Raw genomic sequence first — 25,322 nt, forward strand, 5'->3', positions numbered from 1 at the left:
TGCTCCAAGCAGGTCCAGGCAGCGGCAGAGATCCCGGCTCCTCCTCCTCTTCTTCTTCCTCCTCCTCCTCCTCTTCCTCCCTCTTCCCTCCTCCCTCTCCTTTCCTCCTCCTCCCCACCTCCTCTTCTTTTCCCTTGATCTGCTTCGTCCTCCTCCTCTTCCTCCTCCTTCTCCTCCTCCTCGTCCTCGTCCTCCTCCTCCCCTTCCTACCCCTGCTCCTCCCCAGTTACTCACGCGTCTCTGATCGCACATCGTAGAGGGCCAGCTACTTCAGATCAGCCAGAGGCACAATAAGCAGAGCAGGGCGCATTTGGAGACGCGGGACACTTGGGGTGGGGGAGAGGGAGTCGCTTTTGGAAAGGGGGCTCATCTTTACCTCCATCCCTTGACTCTCTATCTCTTGCCTGCCTTTTGGTATTCCCTAGCTCCTCCCCTTCCCTCCCCTCCCCAGGAGAGGCACCGGCGGAGTTTGAGGAGGTAGAGAACCCAGCCTCTCAGACTTTGCGACCTCCTGGCTTCGCGCTGTGCCCATAGCCTAGGGCTCAATACCCTGACCCCGAGGCGAAGCGACAATGCCAGCCGACTGAGGGCGCTCAGAGGGGGGCGTTGGCCGTTCCCCTTCTCCCTGGGTCCCCGGGCTCGACATCTAACCACCGCTTCCGAGCCTCCCTTTCTCCCCAGTCACCCACAGCTCTGCCCCTCAGTGACCGAGACCTCTAGCTATGTAGGTGCCCAGGCCAGGGGCACGTCCGGGAGGGGACTTGGGCAGACCATGCGCAAAGAACCGCTCCCTTCAGCCGGCTGCTCCAAGCAGCGCTGACAGCCCGGGGGGCTGAGGGGAGCTGGGCTTGGGCGGGGCTGGGTTGGGGCGAAGAAGAGCCCAGCCCGGGAGGCGGTGGGAGGAGGGATGCGCCTGGCCCGCTAACATTCTCGAGCGCAGGGCGAACCGACCCCCGGAGGAATTCGGGTCTAGGGTGAGCCCCCAGCACTCGTGGGCCAGCCAGCCGCCTCCCACCTTCCCTCCACCCCCAGCCTCCCGCGGCGCCTCCAGCTCCCTCTCCCGCGTCTCAGCCACAGCCTCCTCCTCGTTTTCCTCCTCTCTCCGGCCCGGGGGCCCGGCCCCGCCGAGATGCTCTTCCACAGCTTGTCGGGCCCCGAAGTGCACGGGGTCATCGACGAAATGGACCGCAGGGCCAAGAGCGAAGCGCCAGCCATCAGCTCAGCCATAGACCGGGGCGAGACGGAGACGGTAGGCGCACGGGCTGAGGAGGAGGGAAGGGGTGAATGCGGAGGGGAGCGAGGGCAGGACAAGACGGGGAAAGGGGAGGCTGTGGGGCAGAGGAGAGAGACGATATCACCTCAAATGCTGATTGCAGTACTTCTGCAACGGCCCCCCCCCCCCAACACACACACACTTGTCACGGACTGCCAACAGGAGAAGGCAGATCAACCACCTAATCCCCGTGTTTGCTTTGAGGGATCCGGGAGGAAAGGGCTTGAGGGGATGGCGCAGAAGGGAAGAGGCTTTGACTGGGAGTTACGATCTCAGGGTTGGGGTGAGTGTGTGGAGAGACGCGGAGCTGGTGATTCCCACACCTACTCCTCTGGATGCTCTTCGAAGTTTTGGGGAAAGTGAGCTGTGTACTTTCCGGAGCGCCCTTCGCTGGGCCCGGGGTTCAGAAGCCCAGGCTGGGGCTGCAAAAAGCAGAGCCCTTAGCAACATTCCCTCACCCCAGGGCGAGGGCTTTCTGTTGGGCTGCGACTCCCTCCTAGGAAGGAGATAGAAAACGAGAAAGAAGGACACGAGAGAAAGAAACGCCTAGCATTTCTCACGATGTGGGAGAGCCAGGGGCCCAACTGGGCCCAGGACAAGGACTACCTGCCTCCTTTGGGTGGCATGGGGTGAAAGGGAGGGTAACAACCGCCCTCTTCCCCACCTTGGCGTCCCCCGAGTTTGGGTTGTGCCCAGCGCTCAGCCCTCCTTTAGTTCTTGTCCTGGGGCAGCCCGAGGGGCCTTAGTCCTTGTGGCAGCCAGGACCCGGGTTTTGGAGGAAAGAAATAGCCGGCACAATCCGCCGTCAGTTTGTGTCCTCCGCTCGGCTCCAGACTCCGGGCTCAGGGCTCCGGGCTCCGGGCTCCGGACTCCGGGCTGTAGGAGCTTCCCTGGCTTCTTGCCTTTTTTTTTTTCCCCAGCCCCGCTCCCTTTAGCTTCCAGCCACTGCGTGGAATCGGAGGGGCAAAACCTGGCTTACTATTCCCGCAGAGGACTGATTACTTCGGGCGCGAGGGCTTCGTTGTCTGTCTTTCGGCGCCTTCTATCCCAGTCTCGGGGGTCTTGGGTCTAGGAGGGTGTGTGTCTGTCAGGGGTGTGTGTGGGGGAGACAAGCGCCGGGCGGTTGCCACCCCCTTCTTCTTTTTCCAGCCCTGGAGGGGGGAGCCCCAAAGTTGGGCGGCAGCGTTTGTAAAGGGCACCCGCCCCTCTCCTTGGGGCCCCAGATGCGGCTTGGGGTTCTGGGTTGGCCCAGGCCGCGGGATCCTAGGGTTTCCGACAGGCCGGCAGGCCCCTTCCCAGTCCTCAGAGCAGGCCAGGCCCAGCGTCCGGCTCGGGCGTGACCTTTGGGGAGAGAAAAATAACCTGGCCCAGCTTTTGCGATTTCTCCGCGGAGCTGTGCCTGGATCCCGGGCAAGGCGGCCTTCCTTTCCCAGTGCTCTTTCTTATTAGACAAAATAAATTAAAGACTCCACAGGGTAGGGCTGGAGCTGTGGGCCGAGGGAGCGGGGGCATTTTGAAGTCTGTCTATTCCTTCTCGCTAGAACTTGTTGCCCCTGGGGACTGGAAGGGGTCTTTTACCGGGCAGAGAGAGCTCTGGTGAAGGAGTTTCTAGTAGTTGACTGTTCTGTTTGTTGGTCACGGAGCCGCTGTCGTTGGGGTGACAAACCCCTTAGCCGGCCTTCTGTGAAAGCCGGACCTTTCTGTGGTAGAAAAAGGTCTGATCTGGTAATGTGTGTGTAGGAATGGGTGGGTGAGGAGGAAGGTCCCACGAAGGTGCTGTCTCAGCTGAAGGGCCTAGGGGTTTGTGGTTCGCTTGCAGTAGAAGAAAGGGGGCCAGGCTATATTTCTCCAGGTCCTGGTTTGAATGCAAACGCCAGACTCACATTGGCGATATTAGCCTGACTCCTCTCTATCACCGGACTTCCAAAGCCGTGTGGGGCTCACTGTATTTTATTTCTCTCTCTCTCTCTCTCTCTCTCTCTCTCTTTAAATCCGGGTTGGGGAGAGGGAAGGGAAGATGCGGAAAAACCTCCCCCAAAAGAGTTTAAAGAAAATCAGTCTGGAGATCATGATGTTTCGGGGAACACAAACTCTTTAAATACCCCCTTTAAAGTCACTCGTGAGACCCGGGCGGGGAAACATTTTACGGAGGGGGGTGCTTCACTTCCTCCACTGGTTCCTCTCTTACCCCTTGACATCCTCCAGTGTAGGCCGAATTAAAGACCCCAGCCCCAAAGCCATCCGGGAGAAAGGGAGGGGGAGGGCGAGAGAGGGAGGGAGGAAAAGAGAAAGGGAGGAGAGGGCGACTCTGAGAAAGGGGGGTGAGGGGGAGGAAGGAGAGGGCGAGAGCTAGCGAAGGCGATTGGGAGGGAGAGATCTGGAGTGAGAGGGGAGGAGAGAGACCCAGAGACTGGGACCAGGGCCGAAGAGGAGGCAGAGGTCGCGAGCAAGGCGCCGCTTTGGGGCGTCTGGTTTCACGCCGGTTACGAGGTGGGGGTTGGGGTCCTTTTCACCAGCCCTGGGGTAAAAGTTTCTCTTTCTTTAGGCCCATCGGCCTTACTAAACTGTAGGGTACCTTCCCTCCTTTTGGGGAGACAGTGGAGAAGAGGGCAGCGTTTGGAGCAGGAGCGGTGGTAGGTTGTAGTGAGGAGGCGTGCTCTGGCCTGGGGAGAAAGGATCGGGGTAGCCGCCTTCAGATGACACCGACCCTGGCTTGGGCTAACTGTGCCCTCTTTTCCCCACAGACCATGCCGTCCATTAGCAGTGACCGGGCAGCGCTCTGCGCGGGCTGCGGAGGTAAGATCTCCGACCGCTACTACCTACTGGCAGTGGACAAACAGTGGCATATGCGTTGCCTGAAGTGCTGCGAGTGTAAACTCAACTTGGAATCAGAGCTCACCTGCTTCAGCAAGGACGGCAGTATTTACTGCAAAGAAGACTATTACAGGTACGGGAGCCGGCGACCCATCCCAACCCGAGCGCGGTGAACTCAGCCCGGCCTAAGCTGCGCTGGGGGAGCGGATGTGGGGGATGTTTCTGTTCTGAAACGAAAAGGGTAGGGGTGGGGATGGACTCCTTAAAGGATGGACAAAGGTAGAGTCCCTCCCTTCCTTGCCCCACTTGGAAGTTTAAGTGAAACTAAGAAGGAGCGTCTCCCTTGGCCTCCATTCGCTTCTCCTTTTAGTCTCAGGAGACTCAGAAGTAGGCATCCTCCACCTCCCTCCCCCGCCATATTTGGACTTAGTGTTGGAGGCGATGGGAGATCCTTAGGAAAAGGTTTCCAGAGATTTCTGGATCGATCAGAGTGACTGGGAGCTGCCGGGTGTGGACAGGATAGAAAATAAATTTTGATGGAAAAATCTCTCTCTTTCTCCCTCTCTCCTCCTCCTCCTCTCTTTTTTCCTGTCTCCTTTCACTTTTCCCTCTCACTTGATGTTTAGGGTCTTCCATTTTGTTTTTATTTTTTTATCATCTTTCTCCTTTTCTCTTATATTCTCTCAATCTTTCTTTTTTTCTGGCTTTCTCAAATTCCCTCTTGTTTCAGAGGTCTGTGTTGCTCACTGGCAGTGGTGTGGGAGGTGCTGGCGGAGGGTGGGGGAAGGGCAAGGGCATGTGACAAGTCCCTTGGTCCCCGGTGTTGACAACTTTGAGTAGGGCAGGAGTGGGAGCTAACTGGGGGTTCTCTTGGGTCTTGCACAAGCACTAGGAGAAACAAGGAGCTTTCTGGTGAAGGCCGGTAAAGGTGGGGGTGTTAGGTGTCAGAAGGAGAGAGACTGGGGAAACCTAGGACACTTGGCCCAGGGTAGGGGAAGACGCTTGGAACCCAGTACTTTGCAGACTTCAAGGCCTACTTGGTCCCATTAGTCTACTGGATAAGAGTGGAGAATCTGACGTTGGGTGGAACTCGAGCGGGGTGGGGGCGGGGAGCACGACGGGTTTGTTCAGATGATAAGGAGTAGAGGGAGCCACCTTCCCCAAATAGTTTTCCTTCTCTCCTTACCCCAGGCGGTTCTCTGTGCAACGCTGTGCCCGTTGTCACCTGGGCATCTCAGCATCAGAGATGGTGATGCGCGCCCGGGACCTGGTTTACCATCTCAACTGCTTCACCTGCACCACGTGCAACAAGATGCTGACCACAGGCGACCACTTTGGAATGAAGGATAGTCTGGTCTACTGCCGGCTGCACTTCGAGGCGCTGCTGCAGGGTGACTACCAGGCCCACTTCAACCATGCAGATGTGGCGGCGGCGGCGGCAGCGGCAGCGGCAGCTGCAGCCAAGGGCTCGGGTTTGGGCGCCGGCGGGGCCAACACCTTGGGCCTTCCTTACTACAATGGCGTGGGCACAGTACAGAAGGGGCGGCCTCGGAAACGGAAGAGCCCAGGGCCTGGGGCGGACCTGGCCGCCTACAATGCAGGTAAGAGGCGCGTTTCCCCGGCCTTCCTAGCCCCCTAAAGGTCTGACTTCTTCGGGCGAGGTGCAGCGCAGAGAAGTGGGGGACAGTCGCTACTGGGAGGGCGAGGGCTCTGTGACTGTATCTGCTGATGGACCTGTCCAGATGGTCCATGACTGCAGTTCCCCTAAGCCACTTCTGCCACCTATTTCCACCTTGCCCCGCCTTGTACCCCTACCTACCTTAACCCCTTGGGATTAAATGGGACGAGTTAATTTGTTGACCTCCTCACCTTCACTGCCCTTGCGCTTCTGTGCTCTGGGACTTGGGTGGGTGGGTGGGGGCTCAGCACCTCAAAGCTAGGAACTTATTATGAATTGGTCTTCGAAGTTGTCTGGCTTTTGGTCTCCCCCACCCACCCCCAATCCCCTACCCGAAACCCCCATCATCTGGAAGGAGGGAGTTTGGAAGCGAGGTCATCTGGTTAAGGAGAAAACAGGAGGGGGGACTTTTCATGATTAGTAGGTAAAAGGAGAGAAAAGAAAGGTAGCTGGAACTGAAATCTGGAAGGCAGGCAGAGCTTGTAAATTAGCACTTCCGAGGGCCGGGCTGTGAATTCCCTTTGGTAGCTCGCCTTAGGAGGGGGGCACGTTAGCCCAGGCTGTAAGGGCCGGCTCTGGCTGGACAAGCCAGATCTGGGAGCTGCAGAAGGCCGGGCAGTTCGGGGGAGCAGGTGCGGGAAGCTGGAAGGGAGGGAGCAGAAAAATGTGGCTAGAGTTGAAAGATGAAGGCCAGAGATGGTAAATTCTCACTTTAGAGGACCAGAAATCCTCTCTGGGGGATCTCGCAAGACAACATAGTGTGCTGGCTGCCTGCGGATGCCTGAGCCCCGGCAAGAGCAGCCGGGACAGGGAGCTGCAGGGGCTCTAAGAGCCTGGCGCCGAGCGGGGGAGCAGGTGCCTGGGCTGGGGGTTAAGGGAGCGAGAAGTGTAGCTGGAGCTGAAATCTGGAAAACCGTAATGTGAAGCTCGTGTTTCCGAGGGCCAAGAACTGATTTTGGTTGTTCGCCTTTGGGGGGTGGGGTTGGGGAAGGGAGCGGCAGAGCGGCCGAAGCCCAAGCCATGCTGGGGGAGAGCGACTTTGAGAGCTACAGGAGACAGTGGCAAGCTGAGCGCTGAGCTCGGGAGCAGGTGCCCGGGGTGGAGCGGGGAGGGGTGGAGAGGCCCAGGCTGGGGACTCAGACCTGGAGCCAGGCGAACCTCAAGGCAAGGCCTGGTCAGCGTAAGGCCCGGGCAGGACAGGGCCGAGCCTGGGTGGAGAGAAGCTGAGAACGGTCTTGCTAAGGCCTTAACACGATCGATGACAGCGAAGGGCTTCCGGCCCATGCCGGTGTGGGGCAGGGGGAAGGCGACGGAAGACTGTGAGGAGTAGTGGACCACAGACTGGCAACTGGAGGGGGGTCGGGGGACGGCGGCGGATTTAAACGTAAGAAATTCGACCTTCCTGATGACCAACTGGTGGTGAAGGTGGAAGGGATCACTTTGCGGGATTTGATGAATTGGGGGGAGCAGAAGGCGCCAAATCAGTGACGTAGAGAGGGAACCATTCTGTTTCCCATTCTCGACCTCGGCTGGTTTTACCAGGTGTCCCTCGGCTCAGGCTCCGAGTCTTCCCGCCCTCCTCCCCTTTCCCTGAGATCAGCCCCCTGCCGCCCTCACCCGCTCTCGCCGCGGTACCTGAGAAACCAATGTGCTGGGAGCACTGAACACTTTTCTCCTACACTGCGGAGCTATTGCCTGGTACTAAGCGGAAACGTATCTCCGAAATGTGGGACCAGGGAAGCAGTGGGACTGGTCTGATTCTGTACCCTTGGCTCCGGGAACGAACTGTAGGGTGTTGGAGATGAGAGAGATGGGAAAGGTAGATCCTCAACAGTTTAACTACAACAACTCCCATTTCTCTAACCCTTTATGGTTTTTAAAGCTCTCCTTCGCAATGCAATGCTAAGATAGGAAATGCAAGGTTTTATTATTCCCATTTTTGCTCATCAGAAAACAAGTCCAGGGAATGGAAGTGACTTGACCAAAGTCACATAGCTAATAAAAATTGTGACTCGAACCCAGGTTTTCTGAGTGCATCATTCTTTCTACGCGTCTCCCCAGCGGAGAATCCCAGAGGTCTCGGTTTAGTCTTCCTGCTTCAGAAGGTACTTCCTTCTCTCTTCCCTAATTTTTGCGGGGCTCGGCCTTTCATTCTGTTCCCCCCCCCAACTCCTCCTGCCACCTTCTTTTAGAAGGCAGATGTTGAGGTTCTGAGAACTAGTAAATTAAACCGTTGACATCTGCCTGAGCTATGGACAGGCCCGGAAAGCTTTACGATCCCCCTGGCTTCCTAAATAGATAGAGTTTATTTGCAATTATTTTTTATTTCGTTTTCGAGATAACCGGTTCCGGGAGGTTTTTGTCTTCCTTCTCTCAGTCTAATGTACAACTGCAAACAAAACTATCTGTTCTGCTATCTTGGAGGGTGGGAGGTGGGGGGGGCGGGGAAGCGGTGTTAAAGAGGGTTTACTTCGATTAAAATGTGATGGAGCACATCTATATAGATGATCTATATTCAGTGGCGATTTTGAAGGTTTATCACGCCATCGAAGAAATGGGATGGAGAGAAATAGGTTGGAGAGTTGGTGGGTTTTTTTTTAAGAGGGGGGAGGAGGATGAATTTCGTGAGCCTCTGTTTGAAATATTAAACTCAGAATCGGAATCCGTGAATCTTGAATGCAAAGAACGTGGATTTGGAAAATTGAAGGGGGGAAGGGTTGCTTTTTTTCGTTTGAGTGTTATAGTTTTGACTTGGCTTCTTTCTCTCACTGAGCCCAGTCTTTTTCCCTTTTCCGTGAGGATGAAACTGAAGCTGCGTCTTGACTTTTTCAGATAAAACTGAAATCTGTATATGTTTATAAACAGTTCTAAGTATGGACAGGTTGAGGTGGAAGTTAGGACCAGTTCCTGAGATCACTATTCCCTCCGGGTGGAGGGTGTGTGTGTGATGGTAGGATTTTTTTTCCCCCTTAAGGTAGGTGGGGGGAGGAGCAATTGGAGCCGCGTTGAGAATTAAATTGTAGAGTAAATGGGAGAGATTTTTTTGCTTCTTCTTCCCACCTTCCCCCCCCCCCCGCCCACCACCACCACAGGGCTGGTATCTCAGTGAGGTAGAAGACTGGCTGGAGGGTTTGAGATGTGGATGAAGGCTGACAAGTGGAGAATAGCTTAGAAGGAAGCCAAGACTTCAAAAAGATCCACTCTCCCCCCCATCCCTCCTCTCCCTCCTCCCCCTCCCTTCTTTCTCGTCTCTTTTTTTTCCCCCTTAAAGAGTTTGCTGCCCCTGTTGTCGTTCATCCTCCTTCACTTGTTGAAAAGGAATGAGATGCTGGAGGATAGTTTTGAAATTTTGTTTTGTTATGGGGGGGGAGGGCGGTGGGGGAGGTGGAAGAAGGACTGCTGAATTGATGTTTGAACGTCGGGCCACTTTTCAGTGTTTCCCAGGAAAGCAGCATCTCTGCAGGTCGGCCCTAGACTCCCTCCATTCAGAAGAGTTTTCTTTCTGCCTTTTAGTTTCTGTCCCCTTTTAGAGGCCGAATGGTGTAGTGGAAAGACTGCAGAGCTTGGAGTCAGGAGTTTGGGATTGAAATTGGGGCTCTGACATTTCCTTTCTGTGTGACCTTGGACAAGAAAACCTGTTTTCTTATCTATGAAAAACGGGATACTACTTCCTTGCTTCATGGGAATGTTCTGAGGAAAGTACTTTGTACCTTACAATGTGATAGAAATGTGAGATGAGTGTTAGTATTATGTCTATTCCTATTCGCATGAAAGAAGCTAAAATGTAACTAAAAAATGAATGGGGAGAGATATGACCGTCAGATTAGCAAGGACTCTAAGTAGTCAATGTCTCTCCTCACTCCTAGAGTCAGCCAAAAGCTCATTCGTGTGGTGAAGAGACTTTAGACAGGCAAGTGATGCTGGGAGCCTGGTTTGGAGCAGGGGACCCTAGCCAAGGAAGGAAGGAATTCGGAGAAACCCAAATATATAGGTTTGCCTGGATGATGACACAAAGTCACTCAGTCCAGCAGGGGTCTCACTGTAATGGAAAGGGCTGAATTTAGAAATTTGGGATGAGTTAAAATCCAAAAGTTGACACTTACTCGGATGTTATGATCTGTGGGCTAGTCACTTCTTTCTAAGCCTCAGTTTCTTCATTTGTGAAATGAGAAGGGAGGCTCTACCTATTCCCAGGACTATTTGGAGGAAAGTGTTTTGTAAACTTTATAGATATGGGAGTCCTTAATCCCTCCAGGAGCAAATCTAGGGTGAGGTGGCAGCCTGCCTGAAGCCATAGAGATAAATGTATATGTATACATATTATATATATGAGGTCCTTGGCCTGTAGTCTGTGTGTGTGTGGGGGGGGGTGTCTCCCTGGTTGTATGACGCTATCTTGGAAAATCAGGCTGAATGATTCAAATCAAGTCTGATGACCTAAGTTTAAATTTGGTCTCTGATACTTACCACCTGTGTAATCTTGAGCAAGTCATTTCCCCTCTTTGGTTCTCCATTTCCTTCTCTGTAAAATGAGGTTGGACTAGGATGGTCTCTAAAGTTCCTTTTCAGCTTGACATTTTATGATCCTATAGGATCTAGCAAGAGCAGGACCAGGTTTGTCAAGGGCGCAGGAGTCCCACTTACCCTTCGGAGTTTGCACAGAAATTCATCAGAAACTCTTCTTTTCTATCTCCCCCCACTGTTCTGATAGTCTGGGTAAAGCATGAAAAAGGGCAGGACCCTTGTGGCCCAATTCCTCAGAAATTTCTCCAGCTCTCCCCTCTCTTTTTCTGGGCCCCAACGCGGGCAGGGGGAAGGGGCCTGCCTGCGCTCTGGGAGGTGGGGGGCGGTTGAGGGGAGGATTATGGGCTGGGCAATTTTGGCTAGACCCTGGGGGAAGCCAGGAAGAAGAGAGGGAAGGCTGGGGGGTGGAGTTGGTGCTGCTGGTAACCAGAAGGAGAGTCACGCCCGGTCCCTTGGGGAGCTCTGAGCCCAGCGCAGCATGGGGTTGGCCTGGCCGAGCCGGGCGCTCTAAAGCAGCTCGGGAGCAGCTTGGCGGGCAGACTTTGGGGCCGGGCAAACAGCTCTGGCCGGAAGGCGGTGACTTATTCCTCCCACCGCCCCCCCCCCCTTTTTTTTTTGCCTGGCGGTGTAATTACTGATTTGATTCCAATCCATTATTCAGACAATTGAACCTACAATCTCGTCTTTAGTAAAATGAGGCGAAGTCAGATTTGATTACAGGTTCAGTCCCTGCGACAAGAGCTGGAAACCCGATGGGTTAATAACAGATCACGAGTAAATTATTCATGATTTTACGAGCTCTTTAGCTCTATTGAATTGGCCTAATTGAGAGGGAAAAAGAAAGCCAAAGCCCTGCCCACCCTCTCCCCTTTACCCACGCTTCCCCCACCCTATCTCCCCCTTCACCAACCTCCCTCCCGTCCCAATCTCCCCTTTCCTGAACTAATCCCTCAACTCACCCTTCCTCTCCTCATTCCATCCCTTCCCCCATCTCCCAGCTTCTCTCCCTGCCCCATTCTCTCTTTACCCTGACCTCCTCTCATTCTACTTCCCCTTAACCCCACTCTGCCTCATACTCTCCTTCCTGGGACTTCAGTCCAGTCTTCCAACTTCAATCTCTATCTGATCTCACGTTTCCCCCCACCTGCCTGCTTCTTCTCACTCTCTGGATCCCTGACTCACCCCCTCTTAACTACAATCTCCCCCATCTCCTGATTTTCCTACCTCCCTTCATCCCCTCCTGTACAGTTTTCCCCTGGCTTTTTCCCCAGCGTAGGCCAGGCCTCAGCCAGGCTATCCAGAGCAGCTTCTCTTGAGCCCAATAAGCTATTAATTCTGTTCCACTTAAAAAGTTAGGTAGGTAGTGTTAATAGTATTATGCCCATTTTGCAGATAAGAAAGCTAAGTCTCAAAGTGGATAAATGAATTTGCCAAAGGTCACATATCAGAGCCAAATCTCTTCCGTTAAACTACACTGCCTCCTTCCCCTTTTCTGATCATCCTGCGTGTAACAACCAAGAGGCAGTTTATCCCTTGTTCACTTTCTTATGCCTCTTTAGTATCTTGCCCCTATTCCTATTTCTTTCTTGTTCTGTCCATTTCCCCAGTTCCAACCTTTGAGGGGGCCTTGCTCTTCAGGCCCCTCCTACCTCCCTCCTATTTCACCCTGCCCTTCCCTTCCTCAAAGGAGTTTCTTTCCCTTTGGACTACCCAACCCCCCCCCCCAGGCCTGTCTCAGGAAGGATCCCAAGGGCACGCTGGGCCAGCAAAGGCCCCCAGCAGAGCTCATTAACAGAAGTCCAGGAGGGAGGGAAGGAGAGAAGGAGGGAAGGAGGGGGCACTGTCCTGGGAAGGACTGAGAGAAACCCCTTGAGAACATGCCTGAGGGAGCAGCTGTGGATGGTTTGGTGTTTTCCCTCCTCCCCATTCCCTCCCTTCAAGTCAATCTGGAACTAAGGATAGGCAAAGAGACACATGGAGAGACTCTTTAAACATGACTTTTCAAAATGTGTGTCCTTTTCATGCCAGAAAACTCTGCCTTCTATGGCCCTTGCATCCTTATTTGATGACAACTAAAATACCATATATTATGAGAGACAGAGACATATATTGGGAAGCACACTACTGTGCTTTGGACCTGGATTCAAATCCTGTCTCTTGCTTTGTGACCTAAGGTTATTTATTTCATATCTCTGGGCTTCAGTTTTTTCATCTATGGAATGGGACAATCAGTTGGACTGGATGATTTCTAAGTTTCCTTTGAGCTCAAGATCAATCTCCAAGGGAATGAGACCTGACTTAGAGTATCATATATGATATATACTAGTTTGTGGCCATGAGCAAGTCCTTTCAGCTCCCTAAACCTCAAATTCCTAATTTGCAAAATGAGGATAACAAATTCTATACTATCTCCATAACAGAAGAATGGAGAAATGGTGAATAGAGGGCTGGACTTGTAGTAAAAAAAAAGATCCTAGTTCAAATCTCACTTCTGACACTCACTAGTAAAGGGACCTAAGGTGCATCCCTTAACCTCTCTGGACCTCAGAGCCACACTCTAAGGTTCTAAGTTGTAGATTGGTTGGGATCTGAATTGATAGAGGGAACTCCCACACCAACAAAATCCAGGGTCCCTTTTTGATCAATATAGCCTACCTACCTGCCTCACAGGAGAAAAGTATTTTGTAAATCTTGGAATGTTGTAGAAATGGGAATGATTGTAGAGAAGGCTCCTGTTCAGAAACATATGTGAGCACAATTTTCAAGCATCAGGTTGATAACAGTTTTCAGCTTTTTGTCTGAGGTCCACAAAGGCTGTGCCCTAGTTCTGCTCCCAAGAGACAGCTTTCACCTCTGACCCCAGCCCACCCCTTCTCTGAGACTTGTTTACTTGTGAATAAGACTTCAACTCAAACTGCAAAACATATTTCCTGGCATTGTAATTATGGACAAGTTATTTAACCACTTTGAGCCTCAATGTTATCATCTGTAAAAATGGGAACACCTCACAAGGCTGTTGTGAGGATCAGATGAGATAATGTATATGAAAGCACTTTGTAAACTTGAAAGTCCTATGCACGTACAAACCAATATTCTTATCCTTATGAACTACTTCTCTTTCTCCCTGTCCCCCCTTCCCTTTCATATCACCTGAGATGAGCACTGAGATCAGTGAGAATAAAAGGAATTATATGTTCCTGAGCTCACTCCTTTTCTCAGGCACCTTGGAGGTAGCTGGCAGATTTGGGGTTGAACTTAGGGTTAGGGGAGCAGGGCCAGAGTCCCAGTTCTGACACTTACTAGCTAAGCAATTCACTTTCTGTTCAGAGCTTCAGTTTCCTCATCAGTAAGATGGGAATAATAATGCTTGTACTTTCTACCTTGTAAGACCATTGTGAAGAAAGGGCTCCAGCTTTGTAAGCCTTAAAACACTATAGGAATGGGAACTATTATTTCTCTGAAACCACATTTAAGGACTATCCTTTGACTCCTTGTTAAATGGCAGGAACTTGTTTTAAAGGACTAAGCTCCTCCTCCCCTTCCATCCGCCAAATTGCACCCCTGTGTTCTTCCCCCTTCTTTGGCTCTAGTCCCAGGCCTGATCCTAAGGGTTCTCCCAGGTGGTCTATACCCTGAGGAATCTTGGAAGAGGGAGACCCTGCTCAGTGAGTTATTGGGGAGGGAGCCTGTTCTGTGGGCTCTTGGTAGTGGGGCAGGGCTCTTCTCTGAGGATTATTGGCAAAGGGAAGGACGCTGTTCTGTGGGTCCTTGGGGTAGGGGGTACAGAGGACATCCTGCTTTGTGGGCCCATAGTGGGTGACAGTTGTGACCTGGCCTCTTGTGGAAGGAGCTTCTCACCGAATGTGAAAGGATTACTACCTACCCCATCTGGGGTAATAGCTAAGCTTTGTGGAAACCACTGAATTCAGTCCCTAGCTGGAAAGTATCTAGAGAGTAGGGCACCTCTCTGCTCCTGGCTGAGGAGTGTTTGTGAGCCCAGATCAGCGTCTGGAAAGCATGGAGATAGTGAAGGAGATGAGATCTATTAGCTATAGAGAAGCTGGTTCACCTGAGGCTAGGGAAGTTTATCCTTTCCTATGGTAGCTGGTTCCTTTGAAAGGACCTGAGGTTAGCTCATGACACAGATGTGATAATAGGAAGGCGTGGAAAATGTCCTGTACCTGGAGACAGAAGTTTGGGATTCAAATCTTGGCTCTGACAAGTCCTAGCTGCATGACTTTGGGCTAATCATTTCTTCTCATGAAATGAGAAGTTTCTTCACTTACAAAATGAAAATATTGGATTCAATGATTGATAAGGTTCCTTCCAGGTCTAAATTCTAAAAAGGAATATATTACAGGCAGCTCTGCCTAGGCCCCACCCACCACATAGAAGGAAACTTTATAATGTACGTGATTTTAAGAATAAATTCACATATTTATATATAAAATTTATTCTGAACTTAATAACAAGCAAAACAAAATAAGATGTGTGTAATAAGCTTATAAATTCCAAATTATTTGTTTTTTAAAATGTGTATTAATCTTGACAAAAACAATTTAAACATCTTCTTTGCTTCCATGTTCTTTTCCTGTTCACTTTTTATTCCATGTATTTTTGTTACTGCTGTTATTATTTTATGTAATTGTTATATATATATATATTTTAGATTCTCCATTCTTTACCATGATACATGTATTTTGAATGCCAGAATAATTCAATCTCTGGCTCATAAGGATTTATTTTTATGATCAGTCAGGTGTCTTATATTATCTCAAAGCTTCAGATAGACCATAAACATAGGAACACAATATAGAAACTCCACCTGAAGTTCACAAATGCTGATGTAGTAGCAAGAGAACATAATTTAACATCCAAGGGCCTGTGTTCAAATCCCTATTCTGCTGCTTTCTAGTGATGTGATTTGGGGCCAGTCACTTCCCCTCTCTGGGCCTCTGTTTCCTCATCTATAAAAGGAAGGGATTGAACTCTATGCCCTTTGAATCAGCTCTAAATCCTTTGATCCTAGGAGCTATGACCGTGAGACCCAGAGGGGCTACTATAGTTTTCCTGTACATTTGTTTAAGGCCTGGAAGGAACAGTGTCAGACTGAAGCTGACTGACAACAGCCTGACATCTCAGAACCTGGATTCTACTCCATTTGGATGGGGAGTCTAGTAAGTTTTGCTGGCCTGGTGATTGGGCACTGTTGCAGACTTAGACTTAGTCTGGCAGGAACCCTCTGGCTCCCTGGACCTTGAAGATGCAGGCTTGCTCTAGGGAAATGTCTTCTGCCCTAATCTGAGGGCAGCATAAACCTCCTCCTCACTCCACCCTTCACCTCTGAACCTTTCTCCTCTCTAGCACTGAGCTGCAACGAAAATGACGGGGACCATCTGGACAGGGACCAGCAGTACCCCAGCAGCCAGAAGACTAAGAGAATGCGGACCTCCTTCAAACATCACCAGCTGAGGACAATGAAGTCCTATTTTGCTATTAACCATAACCCCGACGCCAAGGACTTGAAACAGCTCGCACAGAAGACCGGTCTCACCAAGAGAGTCCTCCAGGTAAGGAGTGGGAGTAAGTAATGGGAGGCAGGATCGTGGCCACCTCAGATTAAACAGCTATGCAATATGATACACAAAACAGCAACCCACACTAAGTAGTCCTCGGGATACGTCACACCCAACACATAGCAGTGCACACAGCACAGAACACACAATACACCCACAGTGCATGCTCACACACCCAAACTCGTGGGCCTCTGGAGTTTTCCCTGAGATCTCATAGGTTCTAGCTTTCTCCAATGTTAAAGGCCAGATCTATGGAAGCCCAGGAAAAAAATCTTCTGGATAGGTAAAAAACCAGATAAACACAAAAGAAAAGGAAACTCGGAGAAATCCTGGTTCTGTTCCCTTTAGATCACTTCCTCTAGCATCCTGTTCCCCCCCTCCCTTTTTTTTTTTTTTTGCTCCTGCCTCCTTTCTGTCTTTCTCTGTCTCAGTTTTTCTTTCACCTTGGTCTCTCTGCCATTGGGGTCATTTTGTCCCTTTCTTTATCTGTTTCCTCCACTCCTCCTTAGGATCATAGGATTTTAGAATTGGAAGGATCCTTAAAAGACAATCTAGTCTAATTCTGGAATTTTATGGACAGGAGACACGAGGCCCAGAGAGTAATTCTTCCTGTTTCTCTTCCCTTATGCTATACTCTTCTGTTATCAATCAATCTCTTCTGAACCCTTTCCCTCTGTCTTTCGGTCTGGACTTCGAGGTCTCTCTCAACTCTGAAGAATATAAGATTCCTCCCTCCGCCTTGTTTCTCACTTTAATTCAATCCAAAAAGCATTTTATGTGTCTACAACGTGCAAGACACACATACTCTCTGCCTGTGTTTGCCCTCCTCCCCACCGGTTCTCTGCTCCCTCCCCTCTGTTTTTATCTTATGAGTCCTCTTCTACCAGAGCCTCCTCTCACCCCCCCACCCCCACAAGTCTCTGCACTCCAGCCTTTTCTCTGTCTCTACTCCTCCCTTTCTCTCTGCCTCTGTCTGCGTCTGTATCTTTATCTCTGCTTTGTGTCTTGGTGTCTCTTTCTATTTCTCAGTATCTCTCTGACTCTTTCTCTTTTATCCCTGTAACTCTCAGGATTGAGTTTCCTCTAATGTTAATGACTGTAGTTATTCATTTAATTTAGTCTTTCCCCTTTCCCCCTACCCTTTCAGTCCCCCACCCTACCTTGGTGGTGGGTAGGCTTTCCAGGGAAAGGCAAAAGTGAGTTGAGTTGAGCCAACTGACTCCCTTGCTGAGTTAAGACACTAAGAAAGTTCAGAGACTGCTCTGAATATTTACCCGAAAAAATGAAATAGAAACTTGCAATTTTTTTTGTCAATCAGGGGCAGATAGAACATATTTGCTTCTGTGGTGGAAATGAATAATAAATGACTGTTTCAAAGATTAAAGTGCATTAATTTCTAATACGCAGCTTTGTAATTTCCGACTGAGGACAAGGAGGGATCGCTGGGATACATTCTTGGGGAGCGGGTTGGCTATGGGTGCCCCTAAAACAGCTTTCTGCTCAAAGGTTTCCTTCCAGCCAACACAGAGAACTGGGCTCTAGGTCCAGTGCTGGACTTTCCTGCAATTCTTAGGGGAGCTGCGGTCCCGGGGGCAGGGGAGAAGGGTTGTAGAAAGAGGCGAAAGCTCAGAGTTTCAGAGCCTGGAAGAGGAGAGTTTGGGGTCACTAGAGTCTGGAGTTGGGAATAATGGGAGGGAATGCCCTAGGAAAGTTGTGCAATTACTCTTTCACACAATGCTGTAGTGGAAAGAGCACTGGATCTGCAATCTGAAGTTCTAAATCCGGCTCTCTCCTTAAAAAGCTGGGAGACCTTGGGTAACTCAACAAGTATTTATTAAATACCTACTAAATGTAGGGTACTTTCCTTCTCTGGACCCCATTTCCCTCATTTGTAAAATGGAGGATTGTAGTAGGTGGTCTGGATTCTCTGAGTGTTGGAGTGTTGGGGGAGATGGAGGCTGGCGACTGAAAGCCAAGTCACAATAAAAAAAAGTTTTTCAATTATTATATGATCGAAGAACTATTTTAAGGGGAGAAGAGAGATGTCACTTTCTTTCCTCCAGCTCCCCAGAGATGACTTTGTGACGTCAGCTGAGTGAACTCTGAAAAAGCCAATCCCGAGCTGATGCGCTTCTTTGCCCTTACAAGGACCTGTTTCTGTCTCCATTTTCTCCCTTTGTTTGGGTTTGAGAGACCACTGACCCATTTCAAAAAATCAGCTCTCTGCCTGAGCCCTTACCTCACCTCTTCCTCCATTCTCTTATGTCCTCCAGGAACTAGGGGTGTTTCATGGGGAGAGAAGAGGGAGAGAAGGGCAAGCGGGAGAGAAAACTGAGATGGGAGCTCGACAGGAGTTGCCCAGGAGACTTCAACAACCGAGTTCAGCTCGGGACAGGATTGTTTAAAATTTTGTGCAAGTTTTCTTCTAGTTCTTTTATTACCCATGCTTAGAAAATGCTGCCCTTGTATCCAATTTCTGTGCCCCTACCCCTTATTTTTAGGAGGGGGTAGGGAATTTGGGAGAGGTGGGGAGTATTGGCTTCACTGGTGGAACAGCCCATGGGACACTCACCACCCCTACCACAAGCAGGCGCTCCCACGTCTCCCAAGGAAGTGGAAAGGATCAATGAGGGGGATGCTAGAGCTTTCAGAATCATTGGACATCTGTCATTTCCCAAGAAGCCTGGGCTTTAAACTGAGAATCAGAAAAGGAGGTCGTGTCATGGTTCTGCCTCTTACCTTCTTGGACAAGTCACTTCTCTCTGAGCCTTGGTTTCCTTGTTTGTAAAATGAAAGGAGATAGATATCCAAAGTTTCTTTCAGCTCTCGCAGTCTTTACTCTATGCTCTAACATTCTAAATCATAGACCCATTCTAAACAGATCCTTTCCAGGTCTAACATTCTATGTTCCCACTTTTCCTCCAGTTTTAACAGCCTGCCTTCCAAATTATAATATTCCCTCAGCTAAAGTCCCTTCCTTCCACTTCTAACCATCTATGAACCATGATCCTTCTGCCACTCAAAGCCTGATCAAAGAGCTACTGTACACAATAGGTTCAAAATCTATGCCTGGTGTTGATCTGATGATGAGTTGGTGTCTACCACTTTGGAGTCTTAAAAGAAAGACTAGGAAAGTTGGGGTCTGTTCATTTCTTCCTCCTCACCTAATCTGGAGGGCCAGAAAGGGGATTTGCTCTGTTGCCTGTTGGGAAATGGAGTGAACTTCTTCTATTTGATTCTGTGAGCAAAAGTAGGACTAATAGATGAAAGTTTCAGGGAAGTAGATTTCAACCCAAAATAAGGAAGACCTTCTAAAAGTTAAATCTGGCTACCTCATGGAACAGTGGATTTTCTGTCAGGTGTTCAAACAGATGTTAGATAACCACTTGTCAAGAGATATTCAAGGGGACTCATGCTTTAGTTAAGGGCCCCCTTCTGGCTCAAGATCTTGTGATTCTGTGAGCTGCTACCCAGAGCTCAGTTGAGCAGTTACCTTCAAGGATATTTGGCTATGAAGAAGTAGAATCGATGAAATTGCCAGATGTCCAAATTCTCTTTTGACTCAGCCTCCTTCCTTAGCCAGCCCCCCCCCGAGGCAGGAGAAAAGTACAGATTTGAGCTCTTTTTCTCTGACCCTTCTTGACCAATGATGGAAGTAACATTGAACACAGAGGTGAAGGAAGAGGTCTCAGAGCATCTGGCAATTAGATTCCAGTTGCTCCATTCAACCCTGAGTTATTAGAGAAGGTAATGGCAGAGGGTGGTGAAATCCCCAAAGCTGAGCAAATATATCACCAGAATTTTCAGGTGCTCTTCTCTCCTCCCTATAAAGGGCAAATAGGACAAACTCCTTCTTCATGGACTCCACTTTTCTCTGGAGCACTCTATCCAAATTCATTATGCCAATAATCCTGCTTGCCCCTTCTCCTAGAATTCAAGGACTATGGAAGCTGTTAAAGATTCTTCCTTAAAATCCTAGAATATTAGAACAAGAAGGGCCTTACAGTATAGGATGTTAGAATATAGTGTTAGGACAGTAGGCCTGAAAGAGCTCTTAGGACACAGACTGTTAAGAGCTTGTGGGAATGTTACCTTAGGAAGGGACATTAGAACATGGAATACCTTAGAGATTAATGTAGACTGTTAGAACACTGACATATAACATGGAATGTTAGGGTTAGGAGGGACCTAAGAGGTTATTTAATTCAGTTTGCTCATTTTGCAGTTGAGGAAACTGAAGCCAGGAATGAAGAGGTGACTTACTTGCTCAAGGTAAACCACAAGTTAGTGGCAGAGTCAGGCCTTGATAGAATTCATGCCTCCTGACTGCGTACTCCAGTGTTCTCTCCATTATGATGTTCCCTCTCCCTTCTTGGGCAGACTGGGGCTGTGTCCACCAGCTCCATCCATGCTTAGTCTTGGGCATTTCTCTCAGGGTTGTCTGCTTCCCCGGCAGAAGGGATCTTTTGTTGTTGTTCAGTTGTTTCAGTCCTGTCTGATTCTTCGTGACCCCATTTGGGATTTTCTTGGCAAAGATACTGGAGCGGTTTGCCATTTCCTTCTCCAGCTCATTTTACAGACAAGGAAACTGAGGCGAACAGGGTTAAGTGACTTGCCCAAGGTCACACAACTAGTAAGTTCCTGAAGCATGATTTGAACTCAGAAAGATGAGTCTTTCTGACTCCAGGTCTGGCACTCTATCCACTTCAACACCTAGCTGCCCCAAAGAGATCCTTATTTCTCCTTTTTTAACCCTTCACTGGGCAGAGAAGAGATTCTAGGGAGTAGAGAGCAATGTCAATGTGGAGGTAGATAGATGGGTAATTGCACACTAATTTATGGAGAGAAACTCAGATGTCAGGATCACACTTATTTGTTCTAGAAGCAGCATGGCATAATGGAGAAAGAATTTATCTCAGAGTCAGAAAGACCTCAGATGAATACTTGGTCATGTGACCCTAGGCAAGTCACTTGATCCCTTAGTATCATAGGCAACTCTTTAAGACTACAAGTTGCAGAAAAGGTGCTGGCAAGATGGCACAGTGGATAGAGCACTGGCCCTGGATTCAGGAGGACCTGAGTTCAAATACCGACTCAGACATATAACACTTACTAACTGTGTGACCCTGGGCAAGTCACTTAACCCCATTGCCTAGCCAAAAAAAAAAAAAAGAAAGAAAAGAAAAGATGCTGGCCCATATTGGTAGAGGGAATAATATCCTCTTCTAGGAGTTTTCTATGCTAGTGAAATCACAGGTCTTGTTCCTATCCTTCATTATTTGCTTATTATGGTTTCTAGGTGGTTATATATTAGCACACTTCTTTTGATCAGCTGAAATGTGGTAGGTGTGGGATTTAGCCTCTTAGGTCATGGTTTAATTGCAGAAAGCAATATCCCAGAGTGGCATATAATTATGTCAGAAAGATTCTTGGGAAAGAAAAAATCTCCAGCAATTTTGCATAATAACAGCAAAAATAATGGCAATAACATTACTAGTTCACATTTCCCTAGCACTCTACAGTTTACATATCACTTTCTTCATAATCTCAAGAGGGAGGTAGTCTAAGGATTATTATCCCCATTTTATGGATGAGGAAACTGAGATTCTGTGAGGAGAAATAAATTGGGTAGGTTTAAAGAACTAATAAGGGGCATAAATAAGAAGAGACCATTTCCCAGTCTGCAGGAACATCTTAGGAGCCTACCTTCCTCCCTTTCAGGACAGTTCCAAAGAAGCCATCATGCTCTCTGCTAGCCATAACTATCTCAATTTCTGGGAGATCTTTCATTTGCTGTAGTCCATCAGTGAGTCCCTCTGATTCTGGTTTATTTCCTAGACTGAGTTAGTCAGCATCTGCAGTGGCAGGTTCTTTAATAGTTCTTGGTGTATATTATTATTATTTTTTATAAAATGGCATTTTTTCCTTTTCTCCCAAAGGAAGGATGGTTCATTTCCCATTCCAGATCAGGCCAGGTAGTCCCCATAAGCATAAACAGATGAATAGCTCAGCTGACCAGTTGTGGATTCTAAAGGCTTAAGCTTTGCCTCTATCATTCTGTGACCTGGGGATAGTTGATATAACTCTCTGGACCTCTATCACCTCGGCTACAGAATGGGAGAAGTGAACCATAGATCCATCTCATAGAGGTAGTTAATAATAACCATGCCATGGTGGAAAGAATACTAGACTGATAGTTTAAAAGCCAAAAACAGGGTCTATCCCAGTTCAACAACTTTACCATAAGCAGGTGATTTCTCCTCTTTGTGTTTCAATTTCCTTGCCTCATTTTGGAGGCTACATTAGATCATCTCTAAGATTAAATAATCTACAGAGCATTGGACCCATGCCAAAGATGAGCATGACAGTAAGAAGAAACCATCACCCCTAATGATCAGCTTGTGTTCCAGAATCCTATTTAGGCTGGTTTAACTTAAAAAGCTTGATTGTTGCTCAAAGACAGTGTACCTGCTTAGACAGAAGGCTAATAATAATTGTATTAGAATCTGAAACCCAAATTGGTCCAGATATAGGCTGTACTTCCCCCTCTTCCAAATATAGCTTGTTTGAAACTGCAGTGCCAATGATTAGTATAATTTTTTTAAATTTATGTGATAAATTAAAAAGCATTTTATATTTTTTCTTTCAAGGAAATTTTATTGTGGGGGTTGTGGCCTATTTGTGGAAGGCCTATATTTGAGCCAGTACCATATCTGGGGAAAAGGTTGTGAAATGACAGTTCAGAAGTATGTGAAGCTAAGGACAGGTAGATGGTGTGGTGAATAGAGAGTCAGTCCTGGAGTCAAGGGGACCTCAGTTCAAATCCAGCCTCAGACATGTAATTTCTATGTGATCCTGGGCAAGTCACTTAACCCTTCACTTAGGCCTCAAAAAAAAAAGTGTGAAGCTAATGAAAACAACCAGTGGCAATTGTTAGACAACCTGGAGTTCAAAGCCAAAGGACCTTAGGGAAAAGAATTTTAGAACATACAGTGTTAACACTAAGAAATTTTGAACATAGAATATTAAGGATGGAGGGGACCTTGGAGATCATCTAACTCCTCCTTTTTACAGATGGGGCAACTAAGCCCAGAGAGGCAAAAATCTTGATCCAGGTAATCCAGTAATTTAATGGCAGAACTGAGGCTAGAAGCCAAGCTTGAAGTACTTTCTTTTTCAGTACTTACTCTCATCGAAAGCCATTGATTTCATGACTTCTGCATGACAGAGCTGTAAAAAAATGTTCACTTCACTGATATGCTCACTTCCCCAAGGTCCACGATGGCACCTCTGGGGCAGGCAGGTTAATGTTTGTATATTTTCGTTTACAAGAAGCGTCCTTTGAGTATCAACGACCTGGGAGGAACCGTTTCCTTGTTTGTTTCTGTAAGGAAACAACCTGTCTGGAAGGCAGGGGTGGAAGTCCAGCCAGGGAACACCATGGGGACATAAGGAAGCACAAGTGATACTGAGGTATGGGACCATTGTTAGGTTAAAATCAAAGGAAAACTCTGAGTGGAACTGAGGTTCGGCTGAGAGGACTGGCTCCTTCCATAAAAGACAGATATAGCTTTAGAGTCAAAAGATTTGAGCTCAAATTTTGCCTTCCATTCTTAGTAACTACATGATCCTAGGCAAGTCACTTAGCTTCTCTGTTCTTCAGCTTCTCTATCTATATAAGGCAAATGGCAATACTTTTCCTTCTTACCTCACATGATAGCTGTAAGGAGAGTGCTTTGTAAATCTTAAAATGCTCTAGAAATGTGAGCTGTCTTCATTGTTGCTGTGAAGTCATTAGCTTTAAGCATCATCATAGGATGATCAACACCACCACCATCACCATCATCCATGCCATGGTTCAGCCCTTGGACATCTATATGTGGGAAGGGGGATGGAGGGAGAGAGAGCTTTGTTAAAAGAATCTTTCACGCCCCCAGATGTGATCAGATAGGATTTTAAAACAAAATCAAAATGAAGGCACAATGAATATCACCTACAAAATGGCTTCTTTTGGAAAGGCAACCTCCATATCAAGGGCTTGGGGAACAATAGGGGTCCTAAAAACAAAGATTCACAGTGGGCTGGAAAGGAGAGACAAGGGGAAACATTGAATTTCTCTCAATATCTCACAAAGGTAAAAATAATCACCAGCATGGATGGAAACAGGAAAACAGACACTGACATCCTTTCTGAAAGTCCTTGCTTTTTCTCCGTTGGGGTGGGGGAGAGTGGGGAGAGTAGTTATGGTAGAAGCACCCCATAGAAACTTTTAAAAAGATCTACACCAGTGATCCCTGACCTTTCTGGAGTTTTCACATCCCAACATCATTTATTTTCACTAATTTTCCCCCAAGTATTATATGTGTATGCTTATAAGTATTTGTTTATATGTGTATGTGCCTAGTTATAATTTTTATGTTTGTCTTTAATCATTTGTTTGTATGTATAGATGTGCACGTACACATGTACATGTATCTGTGTAACCACACACAGGGATATATGAACATATTCTGTGTGCACATGCAAGAGTATGTGCAGACACAGTAGAATATCCACATATATGTATATATATGCATGATGAATATATATCCTCATGCAATACATGTACAATCTGCATGCATGTGTATGCACTTTATATATGCATACGTATATGTGTAGAGAATTCCATGGGTTTGTGTATATATGTCTATACACAAATACACAGCTACATATGGATATACATGTACACATATGCATGTTTTGGACATGTGTAGGTAGATAAATGTGAATGTGAATGTACATATGCACATAGGTGCCTATGCAAGATGTACTATATATGTGGCAATGTGTTTGTATGTGTATTTATGTGTATACACATATAAAAAGTAAATTCAAGCAATATTTTTTTTCAAAGAGTATTTTGAATATGATTTGCGCTTACCCAAAGATAACTGGAGAGACATGGTGGGGGCTTCTCAGATTCAGGGCCCTTGTTCTGCTGAATTCTGTGCATATTCAGATACATATTCTGTTTTATTCAGCTCCTCATGATACTGTTCCTCCAACTGCAAGATTTCTTGGGCCTGAATTAGTCAGATAATTGCCTCAACTCACCTCTTCCCTTGGATATTTGGGCCGAATCTACACAGGTGGGCCTGAAGAGCAGCCCTGGGCCAAAATCAGCTGGACAGAATTGGGTACAAGCCAGAAAGTTGCTCTTATTCAATGCAGCTGACAGAGGCTTTAAAAAAATGATCCCATGGGAAGCTGGTCGATCGGGTTTCTTTCTTTTTTTCTCCCTTTCTCTTCTCCTCTCATTTCTCTTTTCTCTCTTTCTCTTTCTAATTATCTCTTTTAAGCTCCTTTCTTCTTCACTTTTCCTTCCTTCTTTCTTTCTTTCTTCCTTCCTTCCTTCCTTTTTTCTTTTCTTTCTTCCTTCCTTCCTTCCTTCCTTCCTTCCTTCCTTCCTTCCTTCCTT

At 48.0% G+C, this 25,322-nt stretch overlaps 1 protein-coding gene across 4 annotated transcripts in view; it reads left to right on the top strand.

Annotated features, from left to right (window-relative positions):
* The first annotated feature begins 1,129 nt into the window (after positions 1-1,129).
* The window catches only part of LOC114046833 (LIM/homeobox protein Lhx2), a 25,042-nt gene continuing 849 nt past the window's right edge, over positions 1,130-25,322 (top strand). Inside the window, exons 1-5 of one of the 4 annotated variants that reach the window (XM_027867370.1) lie at positions 1,130-1,249; positions 4,018-4,220; positions 5,279-5,688; positions 15,654-15,859; positions 24,886-25,117. In XM_027867370.1, the coding sequence (XP_027723171.1) occupies positions 1,130-1,249; positions 4,018-4,220; positions 5,279-5,688; positions 15,654-15,859; positions 24,886-24,936 (990 nt within the window). In that variant the 3' untranslated portion in view covers positions 24,937-25,117. Of the gene's footprint in view, positions 1,250-3,729; positions 3,764-3,791; positions 3,907-4,017; positions 4,221-5,278; positions 5,689-15,653; positions 15,860-24,885; positions 25,118-25,322 lie in introns of those variants that run through there. The other 3 variants (XM_027867367.1, XM_027867369.1, XM_027867368.1) reach the window with 3 other exon arrangements.

This window comes from Vombatus ursinus, unplaced genomic scaffold, assembly GCF_900497805.2.
Source record: "Vombatus ursinus unplaced genomic scaffold, bare-nosed wombat genome assembly UNPS02014786.1, whole genome shotgun sequence".
In the NCBI taxonomy this organism is placed as follows: Eukaryota; Metazoa; Chordata; class Mammalia; order Diprotodontia; family Vombatidae; genus Vombatus; species Vombatus ursinus.